At 44.6% G+C, this 27762-nt stretch overlaps 1 protein-coding gene across 3 annotated transcripts in view; it reads left to right on the top strand.

Moving 5' to 3' along the window:
• The first annotated feature begins 3535 nt into the window (after positions 1–3535).
• The window catches only part of ANK2 (ankyrin 2), a 352274-nt gene continuing 328047 nt past the window's right edge, over positions 3536–27762 (top strand). Inside the window, exon 1 of one of the 3 annotated variants that reach the window (XM_083833351.1) lies at positions 3536–3850. In XM_083833351.1, coding sequence (XP_083689477.1) covers positions 3779–3850 — 72 coding nt within the window. In that variant the 5' untranslated portion in view covers positions 3536–3778. The remainder of the gene's footprint in view (positions 3851–27762) is intronic. The other 2 variants (XM_083833341.1, XM_083833344.1) reach the window with 2 other exon arrangements.

Raw genomic sequence — 27762 nt, 5'->3', positions numbered from 1 at the left:
ACGATGAGGAAGGATGCTGACACGAGGATGGGGCGGGATGGCAGTCCCTCCCGGTGCCAAATATTTCCTTTAAGCCCTGCTTCATTGTCCCTTCAATAGGCTCCTCATCAGCCCCCTGCGACACCTACTGAAGGACAGCTGAACTCTTCTTTCTCAGTGTTTCACAGGCTGACCCATTTTACGTCAGCAACGTTGAGACAGAAAACACAATTCTGTGCAAAAGCAGCATCTGTATACCCCGATCCCCACTCCCTTTCTCTCCCCAGAGGCAAGGATTGAAATCCTGACCCCAGCAAAACGCTTGTCACAGTGTGGCAGGGCCGCAGCGTTGGCGGAGGGGAGGCAGTGAGGAGGGCTCCGGGCAAGCCCCCCAGCCAGGCACGCAGCTTGGGGACTGCTCCACTCCTGTGGTGCCTTTGTTCCCTGGCAGTTTCCATGGGTCCTCGCCTCTGTCCGTGGGCAGCGCTCCCTGCAGCCAGCCATGCAGCCTCCTTTGGGCAGGGAGCAGGCCCGCCCTGCACGCCGTGCCGTGGGGCAGCAGGTGGCCGGTCAGCCTCTGGCCGGGCATTTGGCACATTGAAGTAGGGAGAGGAGGGCTCTTATCCCGAAGGACTGTTGGTGGCAAGGTAGTGTTGCTATAAAATAAAATAATAATAACATAAAGAGGAGCAGAGGACATAGGAGGAAGCAGTTGCTTTCAAGGCACTGGGCAGTTTAGTCCCAGCCTGCCACTGGTGTGAAAGCATCTACCACGGCATCGCTCCTCTCACACAAGGCTGGCAAAGATGATGCCAAGCTTGTCAAGGTGGCTCTGGTACTGTGTGCTGGGATAAAACAGGCCCTTTTTTCCATGGGATGCCTGCCTCTCGCTCCTGGCCTGCTTGCATAGCTCTGGCACCGAAACCCCAAGCTGGACCAAGAGCAGAAACGTAGGCCGAGCAGCTCCAAATCACCACATCAGGATCAGTCCTCTTCATGCAGGGGCTGGGAAATCATGCCCCAAGCATTGTTTCATCAGATGCTGTCACCATGAGAAAGACAACAGAAGAATTGAGGAAATTGGCTCGTTATTTACATTTATCTATGTCAGGGCCTTGCCCCAGTCACAGGCAGCACAGTGGCCATCTTCTCCCTCCCGTCCGTGCTGCCACAGGGCACTGCCTGGTTTCCAGGGCCCGCTCCCACCTCTGCAGGACACACTGATGTTTGTCACAGCCACAGAAAAATTCAGCCATGGGGCTCTTCTGCACTGTCCTCACACTCAGGGCTGAACCTCTGGTTTATTGGGGGCTGGGAGAGATGTCCCCCCAGTCAGGCAGTGCTCTGGGATGTGGCAGGGAGAGGGGAGCTTCTCGGTGCTGGATTTGTCTTCAAAGGAGTACCTGGGCATGTTGCTGGCTCCTTGGTTGTCCCCGCTGTCCCCAGCAAATCCACACCTGGAACAGGATGTGCACAGGCCCAGAGGTGAGGTATGCCCCCACCTGGGAAAGGCTTGGATGAAGGGAAGAGGGGGAGTTATTTTGGAAGTAAATGGTCAAATAGATTTGTGAGAAACCAGGAGGGAAAACTTGAAATACTCATGCTGCAGATGGAGAGTGGCAGTGGGAAAAATGAAGATAAGTAGGATGAGCACTTGGCACAGGGCTCTCGTAGTGAACTGAAAGGCGTCTCGTGAGCTGTGCTTCACTGCCACAGGGCTTGGTACTGTGCTCCCGCTGCTTTAGGCTCTGGGCTGACCTCGCTGGTATCCTTGTGGATTCTTCTGAGCCTGTGAGCTCCGATTGAGCCCCATTTCATCTCTCTCACCTTTCACTTTCCCTGCATCTTGTCTAAGCATACAGCCGATGCCTTGTTTCCCACTGGCTACCCTAAGCCTCTGACGAATCTTCCTTAAAACCTCTGCTTTGCTGAAATCTTCAAGCTTTGGTCAGTATGGAGAGCGGCACCTCTTCCCTGCAGCTATACCTGCCTTGAGCTTTAAGCTCCTCTGAGCCTGAACGTGCTTCTGTACAGGTTTACAAAGATGCAACATGTACCCACAGTGTTCTTTAAATCGGAAATATAAACTTTCCCTGTCAAACAACCTGTGTCTGAAGTGCCTTTCTCCCAATGGGGCCATGCTAAAAGACATGCTACATGTTACAGAAAACCGTGGTCCAAAACACTGTCATCCTTCCCTGCTGGGTACCAGGTCATGTTCAGGTAAAGGCCACTGCACAGAGCCACAGCCCGTACAGTAGATGAAAACTGGGAATGAAAGCAATAAAAGCAATACATTAGCTGATAATGGGAGAATTATTTGCAGGTGTGGCATAATCCCTGTTCAGTAAGCACTAGCTCTGCTGGGTGCCTGCAAGACACGAACCTGTTTATCTGCACTTCTGACAAGAGGGGCTTTCTTCTGCTTCACTGCGCAGCACCTTGGCACCGAGCTAGATGCTACGTGAACCTCAAGTTTCAGTCTAAAGGGTTTTGTCCAGGGTGGGCAAGGAGGAAAACACCAGCCTGCAGCTGGATCCGGCTGCCCACACGGCTGCCACAGGGTCATCCACGGGGTGTGTGACAGAAATCATGGAGCCAGAGGTGGGGCGAAGGACATTGGCTAAACCCTGGCACCAGCAAGCCTGAGTGGTTTTCAGATTAATTAGCTGGTGGACGGAAATCTAGCATGTTCCTAATGCAATAGAAATCAGAATTTCTCAGCTGAATAAGCGGTAACTTTTTTTTTTCTACACTAGTGGACAGACCGCTGTATACTTAGAAAGGTATTTAGGTGAGGATTTGTGGTAGAGCCCCACGCTTAAATACACAGGGGTGAGGTTTCCTTGGCTGTGTGCGCAGACAGAGGTGAAGCAAGCTCCGGTGGCTAAAAGCTGAAGTCTGGAGATAAGTGAGTACAATTAACTGCCAGAACCACTTGCCTGGGGATGTAATGGATTCATCCGAACGCAACAAATTTAAATCGCTTTTCTGACGCGCCTCTCGTAGCTCCACCAGCTGTTTGGGGTTTGCTAGAGGAGTCACTGAGGGAAAATGCATTCCCAGAAATTCTTGTCTTTATCAGGAGATCAGACTTTCTCGTTATAGGGCCCCTTGTGGCCCCAAAATATCTCAGCGTGGGCGGCACGGGATAAATCTCTCCCTTTTATGTTCCAGCGAGTCCAAGGTGGGGTTGGCAGCTGAAAACACCGCGGAGCGTGATGACAACCACACCTGAAAACACCAGCTTTTTCCCGACACCCCAAAACACGGCTTTATTGGCGTATTTTAAGGCTTGGAGCAGAACTGGGAGCTCTGACGGGGTGCCCTGTGCCACCACAGGAACCCTTTGGCACTGAAGCGCTCGCCTTGAGGGGGGTGCCGGGTGGCCGTGTGCCCGCGGGGCTGCGAGGCGGGTCCTCCCCGCCCGGCGCCGGCCGTGTGTCTCGGAGCTGTCCGTGATCTCATCGGCAGCCCGGCCTCCTCCTCCTCCTCCTCCTTCTCCTCCTCCTCCACCTCCTCCTCCTCCTCCTCCGCGCCCGCCGCCGGCTGCGGGCACCCCGCCGCGCCGCCCGCCCGCCCGCCGCTCTCCCCCCGCGGCACCCACCCGCTCCCTCCCGCATCCCCGCGGGGACCAGGCGGGCGGCGAGCCCGGAGCCAGCGGCGAAGTCCCCGGCAAGGTCACCCCCCCGCGGCGGCGGGAGCCCCCCGGGGCATGGTGGCGGCCGCGGGGAGCAGCCGCCGCCGGCGGGGCTGAGGAGAGGCGGGCGCCGGCGGGAAGGAGCCGCGGGGCGAGAAGATGGCCGCCCCCGCGCCCCCCGCGCCGGGAGGCGGCACCTCGCCCCCCGCCGGCCCGCCGCGCCTTCGCCAGGTGGGTGCGCGGGGCGGGGGGCGAGGGCGGGGGGGAACGGCCCCTAACGGCTGCCCTGAGGGCTGGGGGGGGCGGTAGCGGCTGCCCTGAGGGGGTGGCAGCGGCTGTGCTGAGGGGGGACCCCGTAATGGCTGCCCTGAGGGGGGGACCCCGTAATGGCTGCCCTGAGGGGGGGACCCCGCAGCGGGTGCCCTGAGGGAGGTCCCCGCATGTGGGTGCCCCTCCGTTTGTTCTCTGCTGGTCTCTCCTGTCAATAAAAAAGCTAATCACGAAAAAAGCCAGATCGCCCCCCAGATTTGCCTTAGGATGGGGTAGAGCGCACCCACATGCGTGTAAGGTGGTCGCGAGCAGCAGTGGTGCTGAGGTGTCCTTCGTGGTGCGTCCCTGCTGGAGCAGAGCGTCCCCAAACGCACGAATAAAGCCGTAATCGGTGTAATGCACCAATTCGCCAGCTCCCGCACCCAACGCAGCTCCCGCACCCAACGCTCTTCCCCTTGCTCCGACCCCCTCGCGAGCAGGGGGCGTGCGGTTGCAGCGCTGCTGCATTAATTTACATTTCGAGTCGCGGAGCCGGCTGCGGGCGCTGCGTGACACCCGCACCTGGCTCGCTGTCCCCAGGGCTGCCGGGGTGCTGGTGGCCGTGCCCCGCCAGCACCCAGCTTCACCTTGGCCGTGCGAGCAGTAGGAGCGTGGGGACGGTGCCTTGGCATTCGATTTGCTCTCTTGTGCTAAGGTTTTCGTGCTGTCGTGCTAGGATTAATGAATAAAAAGCTGTTGCAAAGGAGGATTCCCGGTGAGTAATCAGATTAGCATACTACGTATGTACCGAACATAAATCCAAATATAAATTCCACCCCGTTCTTTTTGTTTCTTCATCGTTCGCTGAGAAGCTGGCAGTGCTGCTCATGAGGAAATGCAGGGCTTCGGCGTTCGGACGGGTGTCGGGAAGTTTGGGCAACGATCTGAACTTGTCAGCCCCGTTGCACGCTGGAAGCTTGAGCTGGGTAACTTGAGCGAAATGGCTTTGGCATGAGTTTTCAAGGCACGGCTGGTCCCAGCTGGAAATACCAGGAGGACAGTCTCCCTCCCTTGCCCCCAAGTATTTTGGCACTTGCTCATCCCTCCCCAGCTGGGAACTGGAGGAAAAAAGTGTCCTGATTTTAGCAGCTAGCTTGGCATTAGGAGAGAGATAAATGAATAGGGCTCTCTCCTGTCCGTTGGCAAGCTTTCCTCAGAGCAACCAGCGGTACCAGCAGGAGAGATAATAAGCACTGGGGGGCAAAAAGCAGTTGCAGGTAGTGAGCAGAGAAAGGCCTGGCCATGAAGAAGCCCCATGCACCGGGGCATCCTCATGAAAGCTGCATTTTGTCGGCACATAGGTTTATTCCGCACGTTTACTGGACGCAGGTCCATGGTATCACGCCAGGCAGTGACCGGGACACTTGGTGACGGCTCGCTTCCTGCCGTGATCCCACCCATCTCAAACCCTCTGCTCTCCAGACAGCTCCAGATCATTAGCAGCAGGGGAAACACCGGGCTTCCAGTGACCTATTTTGGCAGCGAGAGGTTATCACTGTCAATAGAGATTATTAACGAGCGCTTGCCACTCACTGCTGATGAAGATGAAGGAAGTGAAGCCCTGCTAGACCAACCAGCTGCTTTCATCGGGGTCATTTCAAACGTGAGGACAGTTGGCTTTATGGAGAAGGCAGTATGGAAAAAAGATGTGCAGGGGGACAGCGGCACGCCTTGCATGCGCCTTGCAGCCCACAGAAAGCTGGGCCCTCAGAGAGGTGATCCGGCAGTCGTGGTGTGAGCAGTCAGAAACAAGCTAAGTGGGATGGTTTCTGCTCTCCACTCTGGCAATTTCTAGCATTATGGATTGTCTTTTCATGACATTCATTTTACGCAGAATGAAGTGACAGTGTAATATCCCAAATTAGTACGTGGAAATCACTCATGGAAAAATTTGACTTATTCAGCTGTTTTACTGTCATCCTATGCATGTTGTCCACTATATATTTAGCATTATTGTTAATTGCGTTTAGAAAGAAATCACTCAGCAGTCATGTTTCAGAACTATGGCTGTAATAGGCTTTGGTCTTTAGCTGAATTTCTACTCTTCAATAAGACAACATACATAGCACTTATTGGATGACCTTCACAGGAATTTAAAAGTACATGAATAAATAAACAAAGCCACTCGAGACCAAGGTAAGGAATGCAACACTAGCTAAACCCAATCAATTTTTCTATAAATCACTACCAACTTCCAACTACACCAAACATCTGTTGCACCCTCAGGAGGGAGGGGGAGTAGGACTGGGAGACTATGAAACAAAAGAGGGGTGACTACATGTGCTTGAAGCCATTGTCCTGGCATTATTCTGTCCAGGTGCAGTTGCCAAAACAGTCCCTAATGAAAACTGAAATCAACAGCATGCTGAATTCCTACTGTCTACCAACAGTCCTTGAAGCCACTCCTGTTTTTCAGATTGATATCAAAAGCCATCGAAGATGTTGTTTGAGCTCAAGTTATATTTGGGGAGTTTCTGCTATGTCTCTCAATCAATTTAAGAGACCTTTGAATCTCACCTTTATGTTAAAGATACATGCAGGGATGCTTACAGAACTGAGGCCACTATTTGCATCTGTGAGCTGGTGAGCCTGTTTTAGCAAGAACTTAAACACATGAGTTGTAGCAGTTAGACTGTGCTTAAAGTACACCTTGCTGAGTCAAACACTGCAGTCAGATACTAGTGAAATTTATTATGTAAAGCTTAGGAACGTACTGAACAAAAGGAGCAAACACGGTGTAAATTACATCATTGGAGAGCGCAGTGTTTGGAGTAGAATGTATGTTGTTTCTCTCATTAGTCATCACATGAGTTATTTCCACTTTTTTTCTTTCTGGTTGCCAAGGCTTTAATTCTGTTGTCAGAAGAAAATTTAAACGCTTGTCCTCACATTAAAAAATACAACCATATTAATAAATACAACATTTGAAAACCAAGTATAAAGTATCTTGCATCAGAACACACGGACTGTAGAAGAAACAAAACAACAAAATTAATACTGAAGAGGAAGACTGGGATTTTGGGCTGATGTTGTCACTTGGATGTGATTAAATTAACCCTTTTATGTGTCTCCCCTTGCCCATTTGGCAGACAGGTCCCTTCTTCCAGACTCTGTGGAAGCTCTTCCAGTGCTTGGACCCCAGAACTGCCACAGACTGCCCTCCTCAGCCACCACAAATGTATCACCAGGGAATCCTATTTGGAGCTAAGATTTTATCTAAGTGTTTCTGTGACTAAAATAAAGCAAACTGGTGTTAAAAACAACAACAACAACAAAAACACACTTTTACTGTTTTCTGTTTCCTAGGAAATATTTTTAATCAGTTCAAAGTGCAAGCTACCTAGCTTGTTATCAGAAAATATGTACAGTAATAATTCTTCCGTTTACAGGGTAACATAAAACTAAGGTTGTTTAGTACTTCGGATTTGAGCTGAGTATATATATTGCTGAAGGAGAACAGGCCGACAATACTAGAGCTTGTGAGTACTGAATTAAACAATACTGTTTTTGTGATTTAATGAAGAATCCAACACCTTTACTACAAGAAACAGAAGATCCTCTCACTAATGCTGTAGATGCCTTGAAGGACTGAATTGTGTCCAGTGACTTGGCTGCATTCTAAAGCAGAAAGTGAAAAAATGCGAGGTAGAGATGCCCAAATATATTGTATTGTGCAAACAGTTCACCATACAGATATCTTAGAAAGAACAACATGTCAGCAAGAGAAATAAAATCAGTGGTGGATCTAGGCAAGAAGCAATTTTGCGGTTTTGTGAAGGTTTGGGTTACTCTGTTGCCCCACATCAGGACAAACTTTCCAACTTTTTTTGTGAAATGGAGAAAAGTGCTTTAAAAAGTCCATCTTGCCTGGACTGTGAGACACTAATCTGTAAACTCATTTTCTGCCTTGTTTGGCGTAAGAGAATGAAACTGGGTTTCCCACTGCAGTAAGTAACCCTCAGACTGTTTTGGGGTCCTTTTTTGAAGACCAGATCTGCTGCTGTACGTGTCCCACCTGTGTTACCTGCCATGGCACCTAGGCACTGCTATCCTGTTGTGCCTCTGAGTATGAATGAATAGATCACTGACCTTAATGCATTGTTTGGTATTAAAAGAAAAGGTGAAGGAGTGTCTTTTATTGTGATTTATCTCATTTCAGTCTAAATTGCTTATTGTCAAGCAATATATAGCAGTAACATGGTAATTTTCCCAATGCAATGCCTTTATTGATCCCCTGAAATCCCTTTATTCCTTATAATTCTCTTTTGGGAAAAGAACTGTCTGTAAAGTAATGCCTGGAAATGGAAGTCCTCTTTCTTCCCATACAAGCCCTCCTTTTCCCAAATATGGCTGGATGTATTTGGCAATCCAAAAATGTTCAAAGGATGTAAGCATTTACAGGTGCCAAACTCATCCTGGAGTGAGAACCAAAACTTGGAGACAGAGGATCCACCATGGTGTTCAGGCAAAGAGTGCTGCCGTGGACGTGGGAGGATGCAGAGCAGAGCTGTCATTCTGTTTCTCCATGGCAAAATCATCCTGTACTGCAAATCAGTGAGAGCAAGAAATTCGCTTGAATGCTCAAGAGAGGGGAATACGAGATCTTCAGATTTTACCCAGTACCTCGGTACTAGAACTGGGAGAGCCAGACGTGGGTGAGGCTGGTGAAAATAAGAAGTGTGTCTGGCCTCGTGTGCTGTGCCAAACATGACTCTTGGATGCAGAAGCAGCAGCAGAGCATCTCTGTGCTGAAATGACACCGCTTTGCAGCCTGGCAGGTTACCTGAAATCTGACAGATGTGGTCTGATCAGTATAAGGTCTCCACCTAGGGGTTGACAAAAATCTGTTATCGGGAGCATTACCAGTTGGTGTGGGGGACTGCATGAACTGGTTTTCTTTTTCCTTTCTTTTCTCAAGGAGTTTCTCCCTGCAACTCTCCTGTCCCTTTTTATATTTTGCTCTTGTGAAGGAGAAAAAAGCTAACCTTCCTAAAAACTTGTATGCCACTGCAGTGGTAGAGGTGATCTTCCAGACCATTCATATTACTCATACTTACATACTACTTGGAGTGTTTGGGTGCTGCCTTTTCTAGCCCAGTGCCCTTTACCCCATTCCCCAGGGTTTTCCTGCTGCAGGACATTCATTGTCCCCTACTAACAGTGGCATTTGAGGATACCTGAAGCTTCTCTTCCATGGCTGGTTTAGGTTGATGCTCCTACCAGCCCACCCTTGTTGTAGCTTTGCCTTGAATATTATGTCATTTCCCTTCACCTCTTTGCTGGCGTGGAGCCTAGTTCCATAATTTCAAAAATTAGATTGGTTTGAATTCCCCATTATCAAGGATTCTTTTAATTTTAATCTGATTCCAACTTATTTTTAATCTTACCTTCTGCTACTATTAAGGATTAGAAGTCATTTGTTCAAAAGTTGGAAGACTTGAAAACCAGCATAGTGAAATGCTTGCTTAGGCATCACAACACTGAGTAAAGAGAACAGCTACCAAAATGAACATATTTATTTCTGTGAACTCTAGATGCCATATCAAAGGAAAAAATGTACTAGAAAATGGCTTCTCACTAATTTTAAATGATGAAACATAACGCATAATAAACCTGTTACATAATAGATATAGGCTAATGTAAGAAAACGTAATTATGGTTAGTGCATAAATGACTACATGTGTCTAGATTACATACAAAAATTACTATACTGCAATGTTATTTAGGTTGCAAAGTCGAACACTCAGTAGTTACAAGCTAATAGAATTAAGGACTGTGCAGTGTTAATTCTGTCCCCTTCCATGTCTGTCCTTTACACTGATTCAGTCTCTGGAGAAAATGGCTTAAGTGATCCTGGAAATGGAATTGCAATATATGATAACACACTGTAGGATAACAAACATATTTCTGCCACACTGCCAATTTTTTCATTTTTTTAACGCCCACAATCAAAAAAAGGGAAACAGTAATTTTTGAATGCTTGCTTCCCAGCCAAACATGAAGGGAATTTGCAAGCAGAAATTAAAGGTACAGCTCTGGCTCCAGGTTTTCACCCCTGCAAATTTTTCCTGTTACCTAGGGGCTGGGCCTTGGCATATGGTTGGACTGCAATGAAGATTATCTAATCCCTGAAGGAGAAGAGCATGTACATAAGGGAGATGAGTTATTTTTAAATGCTTGCTTTCTGTAGCAGTCAGTTAAGGAATCGCAAATGATGATGCTTCGAAAGGGTATGTTGCAATGGATTGCACACAAAGCACATACCAGGGAGGATGGATGGGAAGTACAACCACACTAATTCCTGGCACTGCCTAAAGCTGATGGTGTAGATAAAGGCTAAGAGGGATACTTTCCAAAAGTGAATGTAGCTCGAAGGTTAGTCTGCTGCTTACAGTTCAGCTCAGCATTTGTGCTTCAGTCACCTGAACACAATTGAGTCTTGAGGCAGGCAACAGAGATACTGGAGTTTTTTTTTAAAACGTGGCAAAAATTCTCCATAATAAAAATCTTCTATATGCAAAATTACAGCAAATGCTTTATATTTAGTTCTGTTTTCATGACATACGATAGCTGCAAAGTAGAGCCTATGAGATACCATGACTGCAGATTGATTAATTTTAGTCAAAGAAGCGCTCTGAAATCCCCAAAATTAGTAGTATTAATAAATCCTTTTGATCATATAGGAGACTCTGGAGTGAGGGAACTACAATGAATGGTCCCAATTTATGCAGAAACCAAGTACAAAGATTTATCACTGTCATGAAAACCAGTTTAGCCTGAGCTAGCATTTTTAGCTTGCTGTAAAGGGAAGAATTAAAGCGTTCAAATCCATTCCTGTTCCAGTCTGATCTTTTCTTAGTTTATGGAAGAGCGTGGAAGAGCTGAAAAAGTAAATTTAGTCCAAGCACAGGTTCTGTCAATGAGTATTAAATATATTCCCAGCCTAAGTTAATTCAGTAAATACTGTCAGGTGCTATGTATGTGTAGTATCAGGGGATATCTAAGTCAGGTGGGAAGGAAAATAGGTAAGTTGTTGTTCAAGTATTGTGGCTTGCTCCTAGGCATATAAAAGTAAAATTGAAAGAGTTTGTATTTATTAAATGAGCAAAACATCCTGTTGGAGACCCCCCTGAGGTGCCTGGCTGCAGGCCTACTGGGGCTGGGACATAAAGCTGGAGCACCAGAGCCGAAGGCCGCTTGCTGCTTAGCCACACTGCAGTTTTTCACTTGACAAGCAAAGCGAGTGAAGCACAGCCAGATAGACAGAGACACTGAGAGAGGGCTTCCAGGGCAAGGCACCCCTGGGGGGAGACGGTCCTGGGCCTGGGCTGAGAGACCCTGGCTGGATCTGAAGGCTGGCTGGGTAGGCCTTGGCGGCATTTAGGGATGTGAGGAGAGACTAGCGATCGTGCAGGAGAACAGTTAACTGTGAGGAGAATTATCCCTCCTGAAGTCTCAGGGAAAGGATTTCCTTAAACTTATCAGTCTTTTACTACTCTTTTTGTTGGCTTAGCCCGGTGCCTCAGCCCTCACACCTGCTAGCAGTCTTGTGGGCACATCTGTGTTATGGCTCCAGCCAAGGAGCCTGCTTAAGGGCAATGATAATACAGGCAGCTGGTGCTAATTTTGAAGCAGGACCGTTACACTCAGATCCTGTAACTCACCCAGCTGGTCACTTATTGGGCAGTCACCGAGAAGGTGCTAGAAGCAGCCCGTAGGAGAATACTTCGAAGAAGTTTGCGTTACCTCAGCAGAGCTTTATCATCACTAAGGGTGAGGCTGTTTTAAGCTTGTTGCTGGTGAACAATCACAGAGGTAGTGGTTTATATTCCTTTCGATGTAACTGCTTAAGGGATGTGTTGGTATCAGAGTTATTCTGCTTTGATTTCTGAAGTTTCTCTGTGTGCTTGCTTACTTATGCGTATATATCTAATGAGAAGAGGAGAGCATTTGAGAGAAACTTGGTTTTCTTCTGGAGATTTCCCTTGCTTATAAGACTTGTGTGTGGTGGTTTTACGGGAGGCTGAGTTTTAGCTGTCTGTGTTAGGTTTTGAATGTGAGGGGAGCCCATGGGGACTGTCCTTGCTGAGGGGGTCTGGAGTCTTCTCATAGTGCTCCTGCTATTTTCCTAGCCTGCTCCTTCTAGTTGGGCTGTGCAGGGGCAGGAGTTCAAACTAATATTTTCTACAGCGTGCTCTAGAAAAGGCTGCTTCTGCGTGCCTTGTGTTTCCAGGAGGATTTGCTCGATAAGCTGGCAGTTAAATATTGAAGGAATAGTGCTGTGTAACAACTAGAATGTAGAAGTCAAATAAATGGCCTCCTTGTAAGCCCTTCTGTGCCACGCATGATGTGTGCCTCATGGAAGCGTGACCTGGGGCTCTTAATCTATCTCTGTGCCCTACCAAGAGTAGATTTTTGTAAAGTAATAGTAGCATTTAGTGTAGAATATCAAAGTCATGGTGAACACATCGTATTTCAGATTTGTTACGAAGTAATTGTTGTGAGACTGCCTTCTTGGGGGATTCTGGATTTGATGTTGAAAGGACTTGGGTGGCACTGCCACAGGAACCTGTTCTAGGGCAGTCTCCGAAGCTGTGCCAGTTTCTGGTTGTCTCTGTGTGGGTGTGCTCTAGACAGCCTTGGGGCAGGGGACTTATGCATCTTCCTTGGAGCTGCTGCTATCCACGCTGCAAGCAGCCATACAGCCTTCCCTGGGCACCGTCAGGCTGCCTTTAGACGGCATTCCTGCCAGAAACCACAACAGCTCCACTTGAATTGAGTCACCGTTCTGCTATCGTGCCACCTTGTGATATATCCCTGCACATGATAACGCTGTGTGGCGTGATGAATGAAAAGGCTGATAATAGAGCAACAGGGAAATAATCTTGGTATCTGAGTTTGCTCTAAGGTGTCTATCTCAATCTACAGTCGCTGAGATCATGCTCCTTGAATGGAGAATATGCTTTGCTGGTGATTAGAGTACTCTAGCTGGGCCTCCTGTCCATCTGTTGGTACATGCTTCTATAGAGAGAAATCTTTTCTGTGTTTAAAAACAGTAATTGGCAAATGGACTTGAGTAGCTTCCTAGTTAACCATCAATAAAGAACTGACTGTCTGAGTGGGGAAGACGCTTAACTAAACACAATATGTTCTGCTCTCATATGTCCTTTTTTTTTTTTTTTTTTTCCTCCCTCTTCCTTTTCATTTCTCTTGTTTAAACGTGTTACTGTCCTCACTGGGGTAGTGAGTAAGCTGGGAATTTAGAATCAACTCTCTTACTTAGCAGGGTGTGGGCTTCAAGATATAACCACAATATGCACTCTTCAGTTGCATTAAAAAAAAAAAAAAAAACAAAAAACAAAGACTGGGGTAGTGGGGAGGAGTTAGAAACTGCTGTTCATTACTCTGTAGTATTATGAACTTGTGGGGGGGAACAAGTTGTATTGGGAATCCATTGTTGACATGAAGGCTTTTTTTTTTTTTTCTTTGAATGATGTAAGTGGGCATCTGGGTGAAGTGGTCTGCTAAGGTTTCTGTCGGAGAGCTTTTGTACTGAAAGTGTCAGAAGTAATACTTTATAGAAAATGGGTTAAATGTGCAATGCTGCAGATTTTTCAGAACCAAAAATGAGTTATGATGTGAAATTTCTCTTTCACTTCAACAAAAAATACTCCTTTTCTGATCATAATTTTAAAGTAGTATGATTAATGTGCAGTGCTTAATGTCCTGACATTCTGATAATTCACTGCACATGCAATCTCAGCTACTGGTTACTACATCCGCAGTAGACAGGCAACAGCAGCACTATGTTGGCTTTGCTAATGAGATTATGGCAACCATGTCAGAGTCACACTCCACTCTTCCCCTGCCTCAGAACTCAAAATTAAAACCCTAGGAGCTTTGGGGAATACTGTTTATAAAGGTGCTTCTGGTAAGTTGACTAATAGTATCCTAGAACAACGTTTGTATCTATTTTCTCTTGGTCTGTGAAATAGCTGCTGATACTACTTATGCGCAAGTGCTCTGCATTTCTAGATTGAATTGAGTTAAAGCTCTAGTCAAGTTGTGGGGAATTTCTGCTGTGATATACATGAAAAAAAAAAGGCTGCATTGAGCTGTGGGACTGCATAGTACTTATAAGCAGAGACAGCAAATGATTGTGCTGTACGTTGTAGTTTGTTTTGGTTGTCTAGTTTTTAAGTATTTTTTTTTTTTTTTTCTGCAGAGCTCTATTGCTTCTATAGAGTACTAAGAGTACAATATGTAATGGGGCAGTTACTTGAGACTCCCTATATTAAAGGAATCCTTGTTTATACAACAAGGATTCATTCATCTAAAACCCCTGCAAAGCATTTTGGAAAAGTGTTTGCCTTATTAGCTCTTCATATTCAACTGAGTGATGTATATAAAATGGCAGCTACAGCAGATCAGGCTACTGACCTCCCACTTTCAGGAGTTCTCTTTCAATGGTGTTGATAACCATTGATAACCAAGGCAAATTTTCAGAAGTTATGGAATGTTCTTGGTTTTAAGGCTTGTGGTTTCTGAAAAGTGGTAAGAAATTTAAAGAGATGCATCCCTTTCTTAATCTAAGCTTTATTTATAAATTGCTTTATTTGTTGAGGTACTCTGGGTGTGTTAAGATGTTGCCTCAAGGGAGGAAGTGGTAGATTTATTTCATAATAGACTAAATGACAAAGCATTTGATCTCTATGGTGATTGTTCTTTGCAAGGCAAGTTAAATGTTAACGTGGTGCACGAATGTGTTTGTGTGACTGTCTTGAGTAACATGTCTCTGTGGGATGTGTGGCACAGATTGATGTGACAAAATATCAAAGCATATGTGAAAGGCAGTAAAAGGTGTGAGACGTCTTGACTTAAGCTGTGTGTCCAGTTGGAAAATGTTTATCTTGTGGGTTGTTACCGAGCATCCAATAGATGGGAATGTGTTCAGGGCATTCAAAGAGGGTGGGTGGATTCAACTAATAAATCTGTGCTGTGAATGATGTTGTCGCTTATGTTAGGTCTAATGGTGAAGTATTGCTTTGAGCCTACTTCTGAAAAGATCGAGGGTGTCCAGGCTTAATTCATCTTCTCGTGTAAGCTTCCTAAATGTTGCAGTTTCTTTTTTATTCATTGTTTTTTAAAAGTCCAGAATACGTACCTAACTATATCCTTGTACTCAGCTGAGGGCAATTTCCATTTCATAACTCCTGTGCACCCAAACTTGTTGGTTTAAAAATGCCTCCCACTCAACACTCTGCCTTCCACCCCCCCCACCCACCTCCAAGAGAAGAAAATGAACTCTGAAGAAACTTTATTTTTTTTATGCATCTTAGTAGTAGCTGGCCTTGAGCTCACTCAACCAAAACTCTTCTGAAGAATCTTCTGTGCGCTATTTAGTGCGCTACAGCTCCACGGGTCCTCTGAGATGTTTCTGTTTATTATTTTATCTCTCTAAAAATCTAGCTTTCCCTCTTCCTCCTGCTGTGGAATGGCTGCCAACACTTGGTCATCTGTGACCCTCAGCTGCTGCTGCTGCTCTCAGGAATGCCGGTTTCGTTCCAGCAGCTGTGGGTGGCTGTGGCTGCGGCTCCCTCTTACGTGTGCCCTGTGTGGACGCATGGCTGGCACTGAAGCTGGCAGAGAGAAGGGCAGGACTCTGACATGAGGAGGATCCTCTCGTGACTGTGCAAGAACCTTCTGGGAACCTGAACTTGCTCCGGCTAGCTGCTAATATCCTGGCCTCGATTCAAGATGATATTTTAGTTCCTGCCGCGAGCAGCAGCTGGTCAGTGCACAGAAGCCAAAGCCTGTTGGTTTGCCCGGGACAGCAGACGGGGGCGTCACGTGCCACGTGTCCGTCTCCTGTAGCACTGTGAACTTTGGGGATTTTTAGTTCTAGATCATGTCACTAATAATTTAGTCTTGGATTTCATATAAATAGCTTATTGAATCTGAGCCTGGCCTTTAATGAGGCTGCTTATGAGCATTATTTCTGTAGCAGTCAGACTTATACTGGAAGTGCTCTACCTTGAGTTATTGCTGGGTTCACTGCTGCCTTGGTATGTGCTCTCTACTGTCTTCTGGCTGGCTGGCACTTCATGAGGCGGATGTCCCAGCACTTTTAGGACTCTTTGGTACGAATGACATCAGTGCACACTTGAAAACCTGAAACTAGGGCTGACTCTCCTCTTCCTGGTCTGAGCTTTTCTAACTTGGTCACTCACCAGGGAGCAGGAGCACACATGATTTTCCAGGTGACAATAATTGATGGAAAGATATCATTGCAGTCCTATTTTTACCCCCCTAAGTGAGTGTGTGTTAGCAAAACATTCTGCAGGCTCCACTGAAAGCAAAATGGGCTGCTCCTGAGGGCTGTAATGTGCTAGAAGTAATGGGAAATAGGCTCTTCCATCTGCCCCTGCTGGGTCAAAACCTTACCTCAGCAAAGTGTAATTCCAATGCTGGAAGCTTTGGAGTAGTCTGTTCGAGTTGCCAGGTGAGACTTTCTTATGCGTTTGTTTGTATATGAATCTAGGAAGACCTTTAGAGCAAGAGTCCAGATTCCTGCTGCGAGTGCTCGTTGTTTGATTCACTGCAGGAATATGCTCAGCTGTTACGTGTGTGATCTTACCATTAAAGGGGAAAATTTATGTTCAGCAAACTCTTGCTTTGTATTATCTGTCACAATGGGTTGCTTGCTGAATCAGTAGGTTTTTTTTATACTTTGAACTTTTTGCTTTGTGCTTTTGATTGCAATAAACAGTAATAAATTGACTACAAGTTAATTACCCATCTTGGAAATTAAGGCTCTTAAAATTTAGAGAAGGTCCACAAATTCCTGGAATAGCCAATGACTTATTCATGAGTATGGAAGGTTTTTCCATTGCTGTCCAGAATTGGGGTTGGTTTAAAGCAAACAAACAAAAACTAATAGCCTCAACTTCTGGGAATTCTTCTATAGTAATTATGAAGTTCTAAGGATGCAAATGGAGAAAAACAGAGGATCTTAAGTTTCTGTGACCCCAAAAATGTAAAAGGGGGAAGTGTTACAGTTCTTACAACGGCAGTTGGGTAAGTCAGAGCAAGTGAAGAACAAGAAGAGCTGAGTACAGACACTTACCTAGGAGTACTTCTGCAAAACTGCTGTTTTTTCCAGTGGCTGCTAGTTCCCCTTCAGTTTGTTCAGCCCTAAGAAGAAAATCTATATTTAGTGAAGCAAATGTGGATGAAATCTATATAGAAGTATTTTGTCTGACAAGTTTTGGATGTGTTCTTAAGACTTGGTAAGCCGATGTTCAGGCACCATAGAAAATCAATCGATACTCTATTTTTGTAGAATGAAATAGCTTGCTCAGCGTGTGCTAATGGGTGATAACCTCTTATCACCCAGACCAGTACTGCTCCCGGCAGCTAATTTATTTGTTCCTGGTCTTGGCACCTGTGCCTGAACTATGCTATCGTATAGCATAGGCTGATGGCCTTCACCTCGCCAGATTTTTGACCTTGCTCGTAGCATCTTCTGGAGGGCTCTGCAAGAGTACTCCAGCTGGAAGGCTCGGGAGTCCTTGAGGTGGGGAAGGAGGTGTCTGTCTCTTAGCGTGTGCTTTTGATGGGGTCCTTGGGCTCTTTGGGTTACCTGGGTGCGGTGGCACATCCCACCAGGCAGCCCAGAATGCTGTGTGGCGCTTTATTTCCCCCACAGGTCATTCAGCGCGCTGTGGTTCAACCAGCGAAGGCTCCCTTGCTGCCTGGGCTTGGCTTTGTGGCTTTCTAGTCTTCTTTTCAGGTGTCAGCCAGATGTAGCGATGGATTCAAAAGTATGAGAAATCCCTGTCAAGGCTTTGCATTATTCGCTGCACTTGATGAAACTGAGGTCCCTCTTATCCCTAATAGCACTCTCTGAAATAAATAAGTAACCTTTGCATCTACAAGGGTGGTGGTGCGTGGGGGTAGGAGGCTCTGGTTGTGTGTAATGTGACCTGCCGCAGCCTTCAGTGTGACCAAACGTAGGCTGGTAAGCTGTGCACCTGTCAGCCTGCCGCTTGCGGTGCCCGTATCTGGGGGGGTGTGAGCCGAGACTTTTACCTAAAGTTAGCCTCTGCGTCTGCGAAGGGCAGCTGGCTTGCCTCTTCAAGTTTTGCTAACGTAGGATCGTGGTAACTTTTTGGAGGATCAGTCCTTTGCTGCAGTTGGAAGCAGGAGAGGTTGCCAGCTTCTACTCTGCCCATTGTCCCATTGAGCTTTAATTGGATTAGTGCCTGCTGGGGCTTTTGACGTGGAGCTTTGCTGTTGCATCACCCACGGGCAGCAGTAATATAGCATATATGCCTCTTCCCCATAAGTTCTCCATGACAGTTTCGGTGTATTGCATCCTTGATTTTTTTTTCCAAAATTTTTTTAGACTTAAAAATTCATTTCAGTCATAGAAAAAGAAATGCTGAGCAACAGCATAATAGGATTTTTGGAGATTAATAATAGGATGGCCTGATGACTCTGACACTAATTATGATCTATCTATTTTGAACACGAGAAATGCCTTGTACTGTAAAAAGAAGCTCCAGGCTGAATCCTCAGGTTGCTACAACGCTATTGCTATGACAAACAAACCCCAGAACATGCAGCAATTACCTACCCGGCACTGTGGCTATTTAACAAGGAGTGGAGGACAGCTGGTCACCTTAGTTTCAGTTACAGCTTAATATTTTATTAGTCTGTGTTTCTTATGAGGTCACAAAATCAGCGCACACTTCAGGGCAGCAGATTTTGGGTCTGTGTAAGGAACGTGGTGTTAGTACTCGCTAGTTCAGATCGACTCGTGGAATTAACTGTCCTTGGTTATGCAGAGTAAGTGGCTTGAGCTTACATTGCAAAATGCATCTTGATGTAAGCTGAATCTGTTAGAGAATACTCATTTTGTCTTTAATACAGATGGGTGTCAAGTGGAATTTCTCAGGTTTGTATGTGTATATGCAGAATTTTTTTATGAAGTCTTTTCTTTTGCTTTGGTAGTGCATATTCTTTAAAGATCTAATAGGAAGCATGTGTACCAGAGAGATTGTACTTCATGAAGAAACTGCAGTGAACCCTCTAGACTTTTCTCATGAACTAGCTGTAACAGCACATGATGATATGCTTATCTGGAAGAAAAAAAAAAAGTTGGAAAATATTGGCTTAAGATTGGTTGCAAAGACAATTTTATTTTCCTATTGTAGAAAGTTAAAAGGATTAGAGCAAAAAAGTAAAGTAGTAAAGTGTTGTGAAATCAATGACAATAAAAATTTTACTGTGTGGTTTCTTGAATCTTTGTCTTAAACTCCTAACTCTTCTTTAACATCAACTGTAGTTGTCATTAAATAATTCTGGCCTAAATGCAGTTACAAAGATAAATGTGTTTTCAGAAACTTTGATAGAGGAATGGAAAATTAAATCTTCTCCTCTGGAGATGACACAGATATATATTTTTGGTCTTTGTTTGTAGGAAGACAGGATTATGTATGGCAGAACACTTACCATGGTAACATAGATTACGATAGCAGAGCCATCGGCGTTTTTTGTACTTCAGCCCCAGTGTCAGCCAGGAATAACTATAAAAGGCGATGTTTCTATCGCATTTTAATCATGTTAATTACTATGTTTTTCACTCAAAGCCCATTTAACATATAATTAAAATAATCATTTTTATGCAATTTAAGTGTCAAATTTAGAAGAACATAAATATGCATATAGAAATCAGTGTGCATTTGGAGAAATACTCCTGACATTCTAACATAGCTGCAGAACACAGGGCTCTTAGTGTCAGTTCTGTACACCATATGTACACGGGAAACCTGTACAACCTTACCTGGGGATGCAATTTAGACCCTGATTGCAATTAAATGTCTGCTCTGAGGCTTATATTCTGCCAAAAGTGAAAGAATTCTTGCATCTAGATGCACATTGTGTATGCTAAAATGTGCGTTAGGCTAAGGCTTCTTTACTTTGCTGTGAGGCTGTAAAAATGGGGAAACTTTACAGTGGTGACTAAAGCGGTTGAAAAGAAGGGGTGAGGAAAGATGGGGATCTTCGTTCTTCTGAGTCTAAGCAGAATATTTTGGAGTACATCTGGACAGATAGGCACAGCTTGGATGGCTGTGGCGTTATTGCCAGTGTATGGGAACGTTTCTGGGGCTGGAGGGAGGTGCAGCAGCGAGAGGCATCATGTCAGCACTTTTGCACCAACTGAGCTGGTGCTTGCTGCTAAAGAAGCCCATGGAAATACTCCACAGATTTATTTGAGTACAGAAGGGAAAGACAAATGGGAGCTTTGCTTAAATCAAACCCTTTGACCTCATGGGTTAATGTGAAGTGCTTCAGATATCTACTCCTGTGCCAGCTGTAAAGGTGCCTAAAGCACTTCTGGAGCTAACTGCAGCCTGTGTTACCTAGGCTTTTCTGAGCATTTGGCCAAGCATCCTGAAAGTTTGGTGATTGTGCCCCACTTCAGGAGTTCTTATTTCAGGATTATGCCCCAAAATATGCTTTATGTCCCTGCGGAAGGGGATCATTGAAGACATGCTCAGAGATGGTCTTGCACACAAAGGAAACACTGACTTGAGTGAAACTCATCTCTGAATTATGAGTGCACTGGAAGATATTTTATGCTTTTCTGTAGATTTCTGTACACTTAAGAAATTCTCTGTGGCTAAGAGGAACTGATCACTTATATAAGGTCATCAGTGGTTCAGATTCAAAACTAGAAACCTCTCAGCAAAACAAACGATCCTGGCTAATGCTTTAATTACAGTCCAGAAAGAATTTTAGTTTGGAGGGGGATAAAGTTAATGGCAGGCAGTGATCTATAAGCCTGGCTTACTTGGTGTGTGTAGGGATCCACCTGAGCAACTGCCCCTCGCGGTGCTGAAGGCAAGGCTGTGGTCGCTGTCATGGCTGCGGTCAATGCTCACTGCTCTGGGAAGTTCCCCTGGCCCCAAGTTATTTGCAGCAGCCTGCACTGAGCCACCTGCCTCAGCAGGTGTGATGCTAAATGCCTGTTGAAGAAGGGAAGTGAACCTCTGCCTGGAATCCAAATTTATCTTTGCAGCGGGTTAATTGTACATCTCGTGATGCAATCAGTATTAGTGGGCTTCAAATTGCAGAGGCACCAAATTGCTCAAGCAATTTTTGAATCTGTTTTAAGTGTTGGAGCAGGTGTGGTGTTCGGGGAGTCATCAGAGACCCACATCAGCGTAAGGCAATTCAGGCTGTATTCTAGCGGGTATCGGAAGTATTGCTTGTGGAGCTGACCCAAAGCTTTTGGGAAATGGCTGTACACAAAATAACTTTGGACAGAATGGAACTAGCAGCGAGGACAACAACAGTACTATTTTAATTTAATATTCCCAGTATAGTGTTTCACTGTAATTAAACTCTGTTCTTTGTCATTTTCTGTGTTATTCTCCAGATTCTTTACTCTGGTAGTATATATTAAAAGAAAAAATAAATGCAATTTTCAACCCTGTGCTGCCCCCTCACTTTTAAACTTTTTACAACTTTGCATGTATTTGGGGAAAAAAAAATCAGCAGCTATAAACAAGCTGTTTCTGCATGAGTACATACAATAGAATGAAAGAATGATACCTCATATTCATACCTTATCTTTACAACAATTAATGTTAGAAAATAACTTGATTAAACTTTGACTCAAATAGAAGTATGTGCTGGCAATAGATGTGTTAAGAAGTGACAAGTAACATTGACTTTTGATTTTAAATAATGGTTGCAATGCTCAAAAGGCTTGCAGACTAACTTGTTACTTACTTCTCCCCCAATAATAACTAAATGTGCAGCGGGCAGTAGCCTCCGATATCAGCATGTGCATTTTTATTTCCCTTTGGCTGGGCAGTAAAGCTATAAATCCATCACAGATGCACATACGGAGTTGCTCTTTAGCTGAGCTGAAGCAAGACGGATGGAATTTGACCTGCTGCATGTCTCCATGCGGGATGCGTGTGGAAAACCACAGTGTTTTGGGTGAGAGAGGGTCTTGAGCTGCGTGCAGCTACGATGAGGGACATTGAGGAGAAAAAATCGCACTAAACTTCTGTCACCTTAAAGAGAGCTGTTGGAAAGCTCTGTGTGCCACCTGAGTCCTCGAATTGTGTGGATGCGGGCAGTACTCCGTTCTTTAAGCACTTGAGGGGAGGGGGTTGGTTTATAACTGTTATAACTACAAAGCAAAGAGGATTTTTTTTAGGAGCATGGACTGTTACAGAAAAAAGGCTGACTCTTGCAGGTTAGGTTAATTTTTGCTTTGGTTGAGACAAGTTGATTGTCTGAAACCGTGTCCGTGCGTTTCACCCACAACAGAGGATGCAACAAGTGTAGTTTTCTTAAAGGGCAGAGTGGCATCTCTGTCAATTTAAAAAGAAGTTACCTTTTTTTTTTTTTCTTTTTTGAGGTGGTCATCAGTCACGTATGGTGCCCCTGCCTGATGGGGAGTAGTTGTGTGTTTACCCAGATGCACAAAGTTTAGAAGGAAAGTCATAACTCAACTAGCCAAATATTTGAAGGGTGTACCCATTTTGGAAGTCCTGCACATAAATGTGCTCGTGTTTCACAGACTGTTCTGTGCTCTCCTTGTGTTTTTTCCTGCCCTTGCAGAAGGAGGACAATAGTTAGGCAAACCACTCCGTGGCATGCCAAGCCCTAGGCACATGTGTGAGGTGAGCTTGTTCACATAGCTGGGCCGCCTCTGAAGAGGTGAGTCGGTAGGAAAAAACACGTTCAGCCACTGATCTACAGAATTATTACATTTGGCCCTAAGTGCTTTTTAATTTGATTTGTTCTGCATTTCCTAAGCCTTTTCATATGTTGGATATCCCTATGGGAAGAGAAGTCTTCATTTGCTGGCTCTGGCAAAGTTACAGTTAAGGTTTAACCTACTAAACCTGTATAAGACAACCATTAGATAATGAGATTTTTGAAATCAGTGGTGTGTTTTCTCTCTCTTTCTCTCTCTCTCTATATATATGTATATTTAATTTTATGAGTATTTGAATTCATTTTTGAATTTTTCAATTTGAATGCTATTGGAGACCAGATCCTGACTTCTTTTCTCATTCTGCAGAAACCTGGCAGGTAGACTTCTGTTGCCTCACACTGAGGGAATAACGGCTGTATGTTATTGAGGGAATGCAGCTTTCTCTTCCAAACATCTGCATCTTGGCTGTGCTATTTCCCAAGCACGCCAGTTTGCATCCTTCTCACCCCTAGAAGTTGCCCTGGTGTATTACCATTGGCATGCACAGTCTTACTGGAAGCCGGATTAGCTTTCATGTGCCACTTTTGAGATGGCTGTGTAAGATTAAAAAAAAAAAACCACGTTTTTTATCTTGATGTTGTATGTATTAATGCCTAAATCACCAAGGGTTCAGCAGAGGTTTTAAACTAGTAATTTGCTTGTAGTAAAACTAAGGGAAAACTAAATACGCGGTTTCCAAGCATTCAGTAGCACCGTTTTCATATGGGTCACGCTGCTGGGGCATTGTTTATTTCAACGCTTTTGCGTATTTGCTACATATAACTGTGCTATTTACTATTTTCCTTGAGAATTACAGAAATTGAATGTTTAACTAGCTACTCTTAAAAAACAAACAAAAAAAAACATAGTAATTGACAACTTGGGTGCTAAGTCTCAGGCAGCAATTTGAAGGACTGTTCTCCATCGCAGAGGCAGAAACTAACAAGATGCTTGGCTGAGGGAGCCTTAAAAACACAAGTTGTAATGTCAGCTATTCAGCTTCGTGTTTTGAGTGGCTGTGGCTGTCTATTTGTTCCATTTACCCCACGCATTAGGATAGTGTCAGTGGTTGCTTATGTAAACGTGTCCAGAGGACAAACTTTATTTAACTGAAGATGCTTCCAGTAATCGTCTGGTTTTCTTGGAAGTGCCTGTCTGGCTGTTTTGATAGGCTGGCTCTTAAACAGTTTATCATATAAATCAAACCCGGTTTTGGAAAATGCCTGTGTAGGCCATACCTCTCCCCTCTCGGTCAGAATAAGAGCAGGGAATCTTATCAAAGCACGTTCATCCTGAAATATTCAATGTTGGGAAAGAGTAAATAGCGAGTTTCTGAAAGGGAATTAGCAGCGACTAGAGAGGTTTTCAGCAAAAGAGGTGGGAGAGGCTGGAGCCTAATCTGTAACTCTTGACCATAGTCTAATGGGAATCTACTTGGGAACAAGGGTCTCCAGATACACTTGCTGTGGGAAACCCTCTTCTTGGAATTGGCTCTGTATTAGACACAACAATTCATTTCAGACTTTTTTTTTTTGCTGTTGCTTGTGTTTCGTTTGTTTTTGTTTTTCCATGTATGTATTCTCTTAAGACTTGAGATGAACTCATGTTGTAGCCTGAATATAATTCAGGCAGCTTTTAGAGCAATTCTGGTGGCTACAAAGCTATGTATTTCTTCCTCTTGGTTCCTTTTAATGGCTTAGTGGTTCACATTGTGAAGTACTTTCTGTTGGGGCACAGCCTTGTGAGTCGTGCCAGGTTAAGATGCTGATGTGTTCAGACAGCCCTGTTTGTCAAAATGATATGTTCTTTCCAACTAATATTAAGACAAACTTGAATTTTGTGAGCACCATCATAGGAAACCCAAACTGTGAGACTTGGGATTTAGAGGAAATCAGCATGCTTACATTCTGCAGAAACTCCTGTTTGCAAAGTCAGACCTTTTGCCAAGCTGGTGTCAGGGTCAGGTAGGTGACTATTTGGAACCTAGGATAGTCATGCCTACGAAGACATTCAAAATTTTTCTTTCCTTTTTTGGCACTGCCATGGAGAGCTGAGACTTCACCATGTAGAAAGCATCTGGTTTTCACTGATTTCCAAAATGATGCTTTTGGTGGGACTGGCTGTTAGTCTGGTCACTGACATGAGATAGAAATCTAGGACTTGGAGTGCATGCTGAACAGTTTTCCTGGTATTTGTCACAAGTCTTATACTTGTCCAAAACTTACAAAATTCTTTTGTAAAATAAAGTCACTGGTAAACTTACTTCTAAAATAAATATTTTTTCCAGCTTTTCTGCACAATCATGTGTGTTAAGAGGTTACTTGAAAACATTAATGAAAGCTGTGCTACTTAGGAGCCAACTGTAAAAAAAAAAAAGTGCATTTAACTTGGAGCACTAGCAAGAACCATGAGAAGATAACTTTGGGACAGGGAAGTTGGGGAAGACCCCTTCTATTTGAATTAAAAGAAAGAGAAAGGAGAGGGCAGGGGAGAACAAAGCTGTTTGGGTGTGGGGACAAAGGAGAGGGAAGATGATAAAAGACACCAAGGAAACTGGAGATGATAGTAAAACACTTTCAGCTGTGTCCAAAAGTCTTACAAATTCCCAACCCAAAACATTTCTTAGCATATTTTAAACACTTATTTTATAAAACATACATGAAAACATAACTATGTGGAAGTAATGCTTTCTCAGAGAACAAGATCTTACTGAGCAAGATCTTTGCAGCACATCTGATTTTCTTTTTTTTTTTTTTTTTTATTAAATGGCACAGTAACTAAACATACAGGTGTTGTTTCCCTTCAGCTGTTATTCTGGAGTAGATCTGGCTTTCTTGTTCATCCTTTGAAATCTGCACTCCAATAGATACCGGAACATGAACCTTGTAGATTCTGGAAAAAAAGCATAAGTATAGATTTGTTGGGAACTTTGATTTTAAGCTGGTCTTCTGTACCTCCAAATTACAAATAGGATGGTTCAGGAGAAAGTCAGAATTAGAACTATGCGGAAGCTGTGAATTTGTAGCCCTTATTTATTTCCTTAGTATAAATAGCACGCGTGTTCAGTCTTTGCTTAATGCAAATCTCCTGGCTTGGAATACAAAAGTAAAATCAGATGTGTGAAATGTTTGCCGATACAGAAAGCATTTCCCCGGAGATATGCAAAGCTGGTTCCATTCGACTGCTTGTTCTTCCTCCCAGGTTCCTGCACTGCCCCACAATTGCCCTTGTACCCATCTGTGGCTGCAGCCACACCGCTTCACCTTGGAGCATTTGGGAGTCAGCGGTGACGTTCGTTCTCATCAGCGTACTTGGGTGTGCCTTGAAGAGCCACTTGAGTGAGTTTGTTCCTGCAGAGCCCCACACACATTCTCATTCTTTGTTTCAGCTCCTCAAACAATTACAGCCCAACAGTATGTAGGGGAAAATCCGAGATTTATTGTGGAGCCTGAGTTCCTATTTTCACAGAGCAGGAGCTTTCTTTTAATGGTATTCAGCAAGATCCCTTTCTCACAAGAACTGTGCCAGAAGATGGCATTGCTGTACACAGAGCACTCATCTCCATTGCAACAAGTCATTAAGAGGAGTGGAAAAACTGCAGCTTGAAAGTCCATTAGGCTGACAGGAAACAAATTTGCCTTCATATCACACATCAAGGACAGTTCCGTTAAGATATATAATGTGCCGAGGAGTTGTTTTTTGTTGTTTAACAAGAAGCTTGTGTTTAAAAGTACAGATTAGTCTGTGGGCTGAGTGGGTGTACCTCAATACTGAGAACTCTTTCAAATGGAAATAGAAGACACTCATTAAAACCTCCTCCTGCTCACACCACCTCCTGCCAGCATCTTACTCCTTGGCTTCAGAATCTGCGTGTTTTCCTCAAAACACTGTCTCCTAACCATCCATTAGGCACAATGGAAAAAGTATTTAATAAATTCTTTTGCTAAGGTATAGCCACAATAGCAAGTAGCTCTGGGCACACTCCAAGGGCTTCATCAGTGAGCTGAATCTCAAAAGACAGTAAGCGGTCCTCTGAGGTAGGTGAAATTTTGGGGAAAAGCTGTACCAAACTCAAAGAAATGTTTTGTATTCTTTTTTCCCAACTTTGTACTTGATGGAAAATCCTGTTATTCCAGAGGGAGCACTGTAGCTCTGACTTCCCGAATCTGTAGGATGAATTGCTGTGATCACAGTTGGATTGTAGCTTTTCTTGGAAAAAGACAAAATCTCAGTTCTGCTGGCTATCTTGAAGTGGGTGCAGTCCACAGGGAGCTCTGTTTGTTATGACTACACTGCGGTCATGGCTGGGCGTGCTGATGGAAGCTACCTGCTGTGTTTCCAGCTCCTTCAGGACCTCAAGGATTTGTCTGAAAGCTGCTTGTTGCTATCGTGAGCTCTGGAAAATCATTAGGTTGGCTCATGCTGGTGGCTGAACTATATGAACCGCCTCCTTCAATTATATGCCAAACACTAAGCAGAGATGCACAGAAATTCAATTAGAAGGACATAATGCTGGAAATTAACTAATACCAGAGAACTTCCTCTTGCCACCACTGTAAATGAAGTTAAATTCCTTTACCAGTAAGGCTTTGAGGGGGAGGAGAGGGAAGACAAATAACAGCGAACAAAAATAGAGTATTAGAACAATTCTTACCAAGTTACCTCCTCAGCCAGAAAAATGAGTGCCTCGCATCCTCCACTTGTTAACTTGGCCACGTTTTGTTCCTTCATCTTCCTCCCTGCAGGAGGCTGGAAGAGGAAGCCAAGGACTGAAGAGCCGTTCTTTTCCTCTGCTTTTCCCGTTATGTGATGGGAGTTGCTCTGTGGGGTCTGGCTTGGAGTTAGTGATGGACAGGTGTGGCAGTAGGAAATGTGATTTTTTTCAGTGGGCTAGGATCCAAATGTGTGGGTAGATCTTACCTTGATCTTTCCACAGGTAGAGACTCCTCTGGGAACAAGAAGGATCTGCTTTTAATTTAAAACTTCCGATTGCTCTCTTTAACAGCAGCTCTTGTTGCTGTTGCCTTGGTGAAATAACTGTCACAAAAAT

This window comes from Anser anser (assembly GCF_964211835.1).
Source record: "Anser anser genome assembly, chromosome: 4".
NCBI classification, from domain to species: Eukaryota; Metazoa; Chordata; class Aves; order Anseriformes; family Anatidae; genus Anser; species Anser anser.
This window is presented reverse-complemented; position numbering and strand designations above follow the sequence as displayed.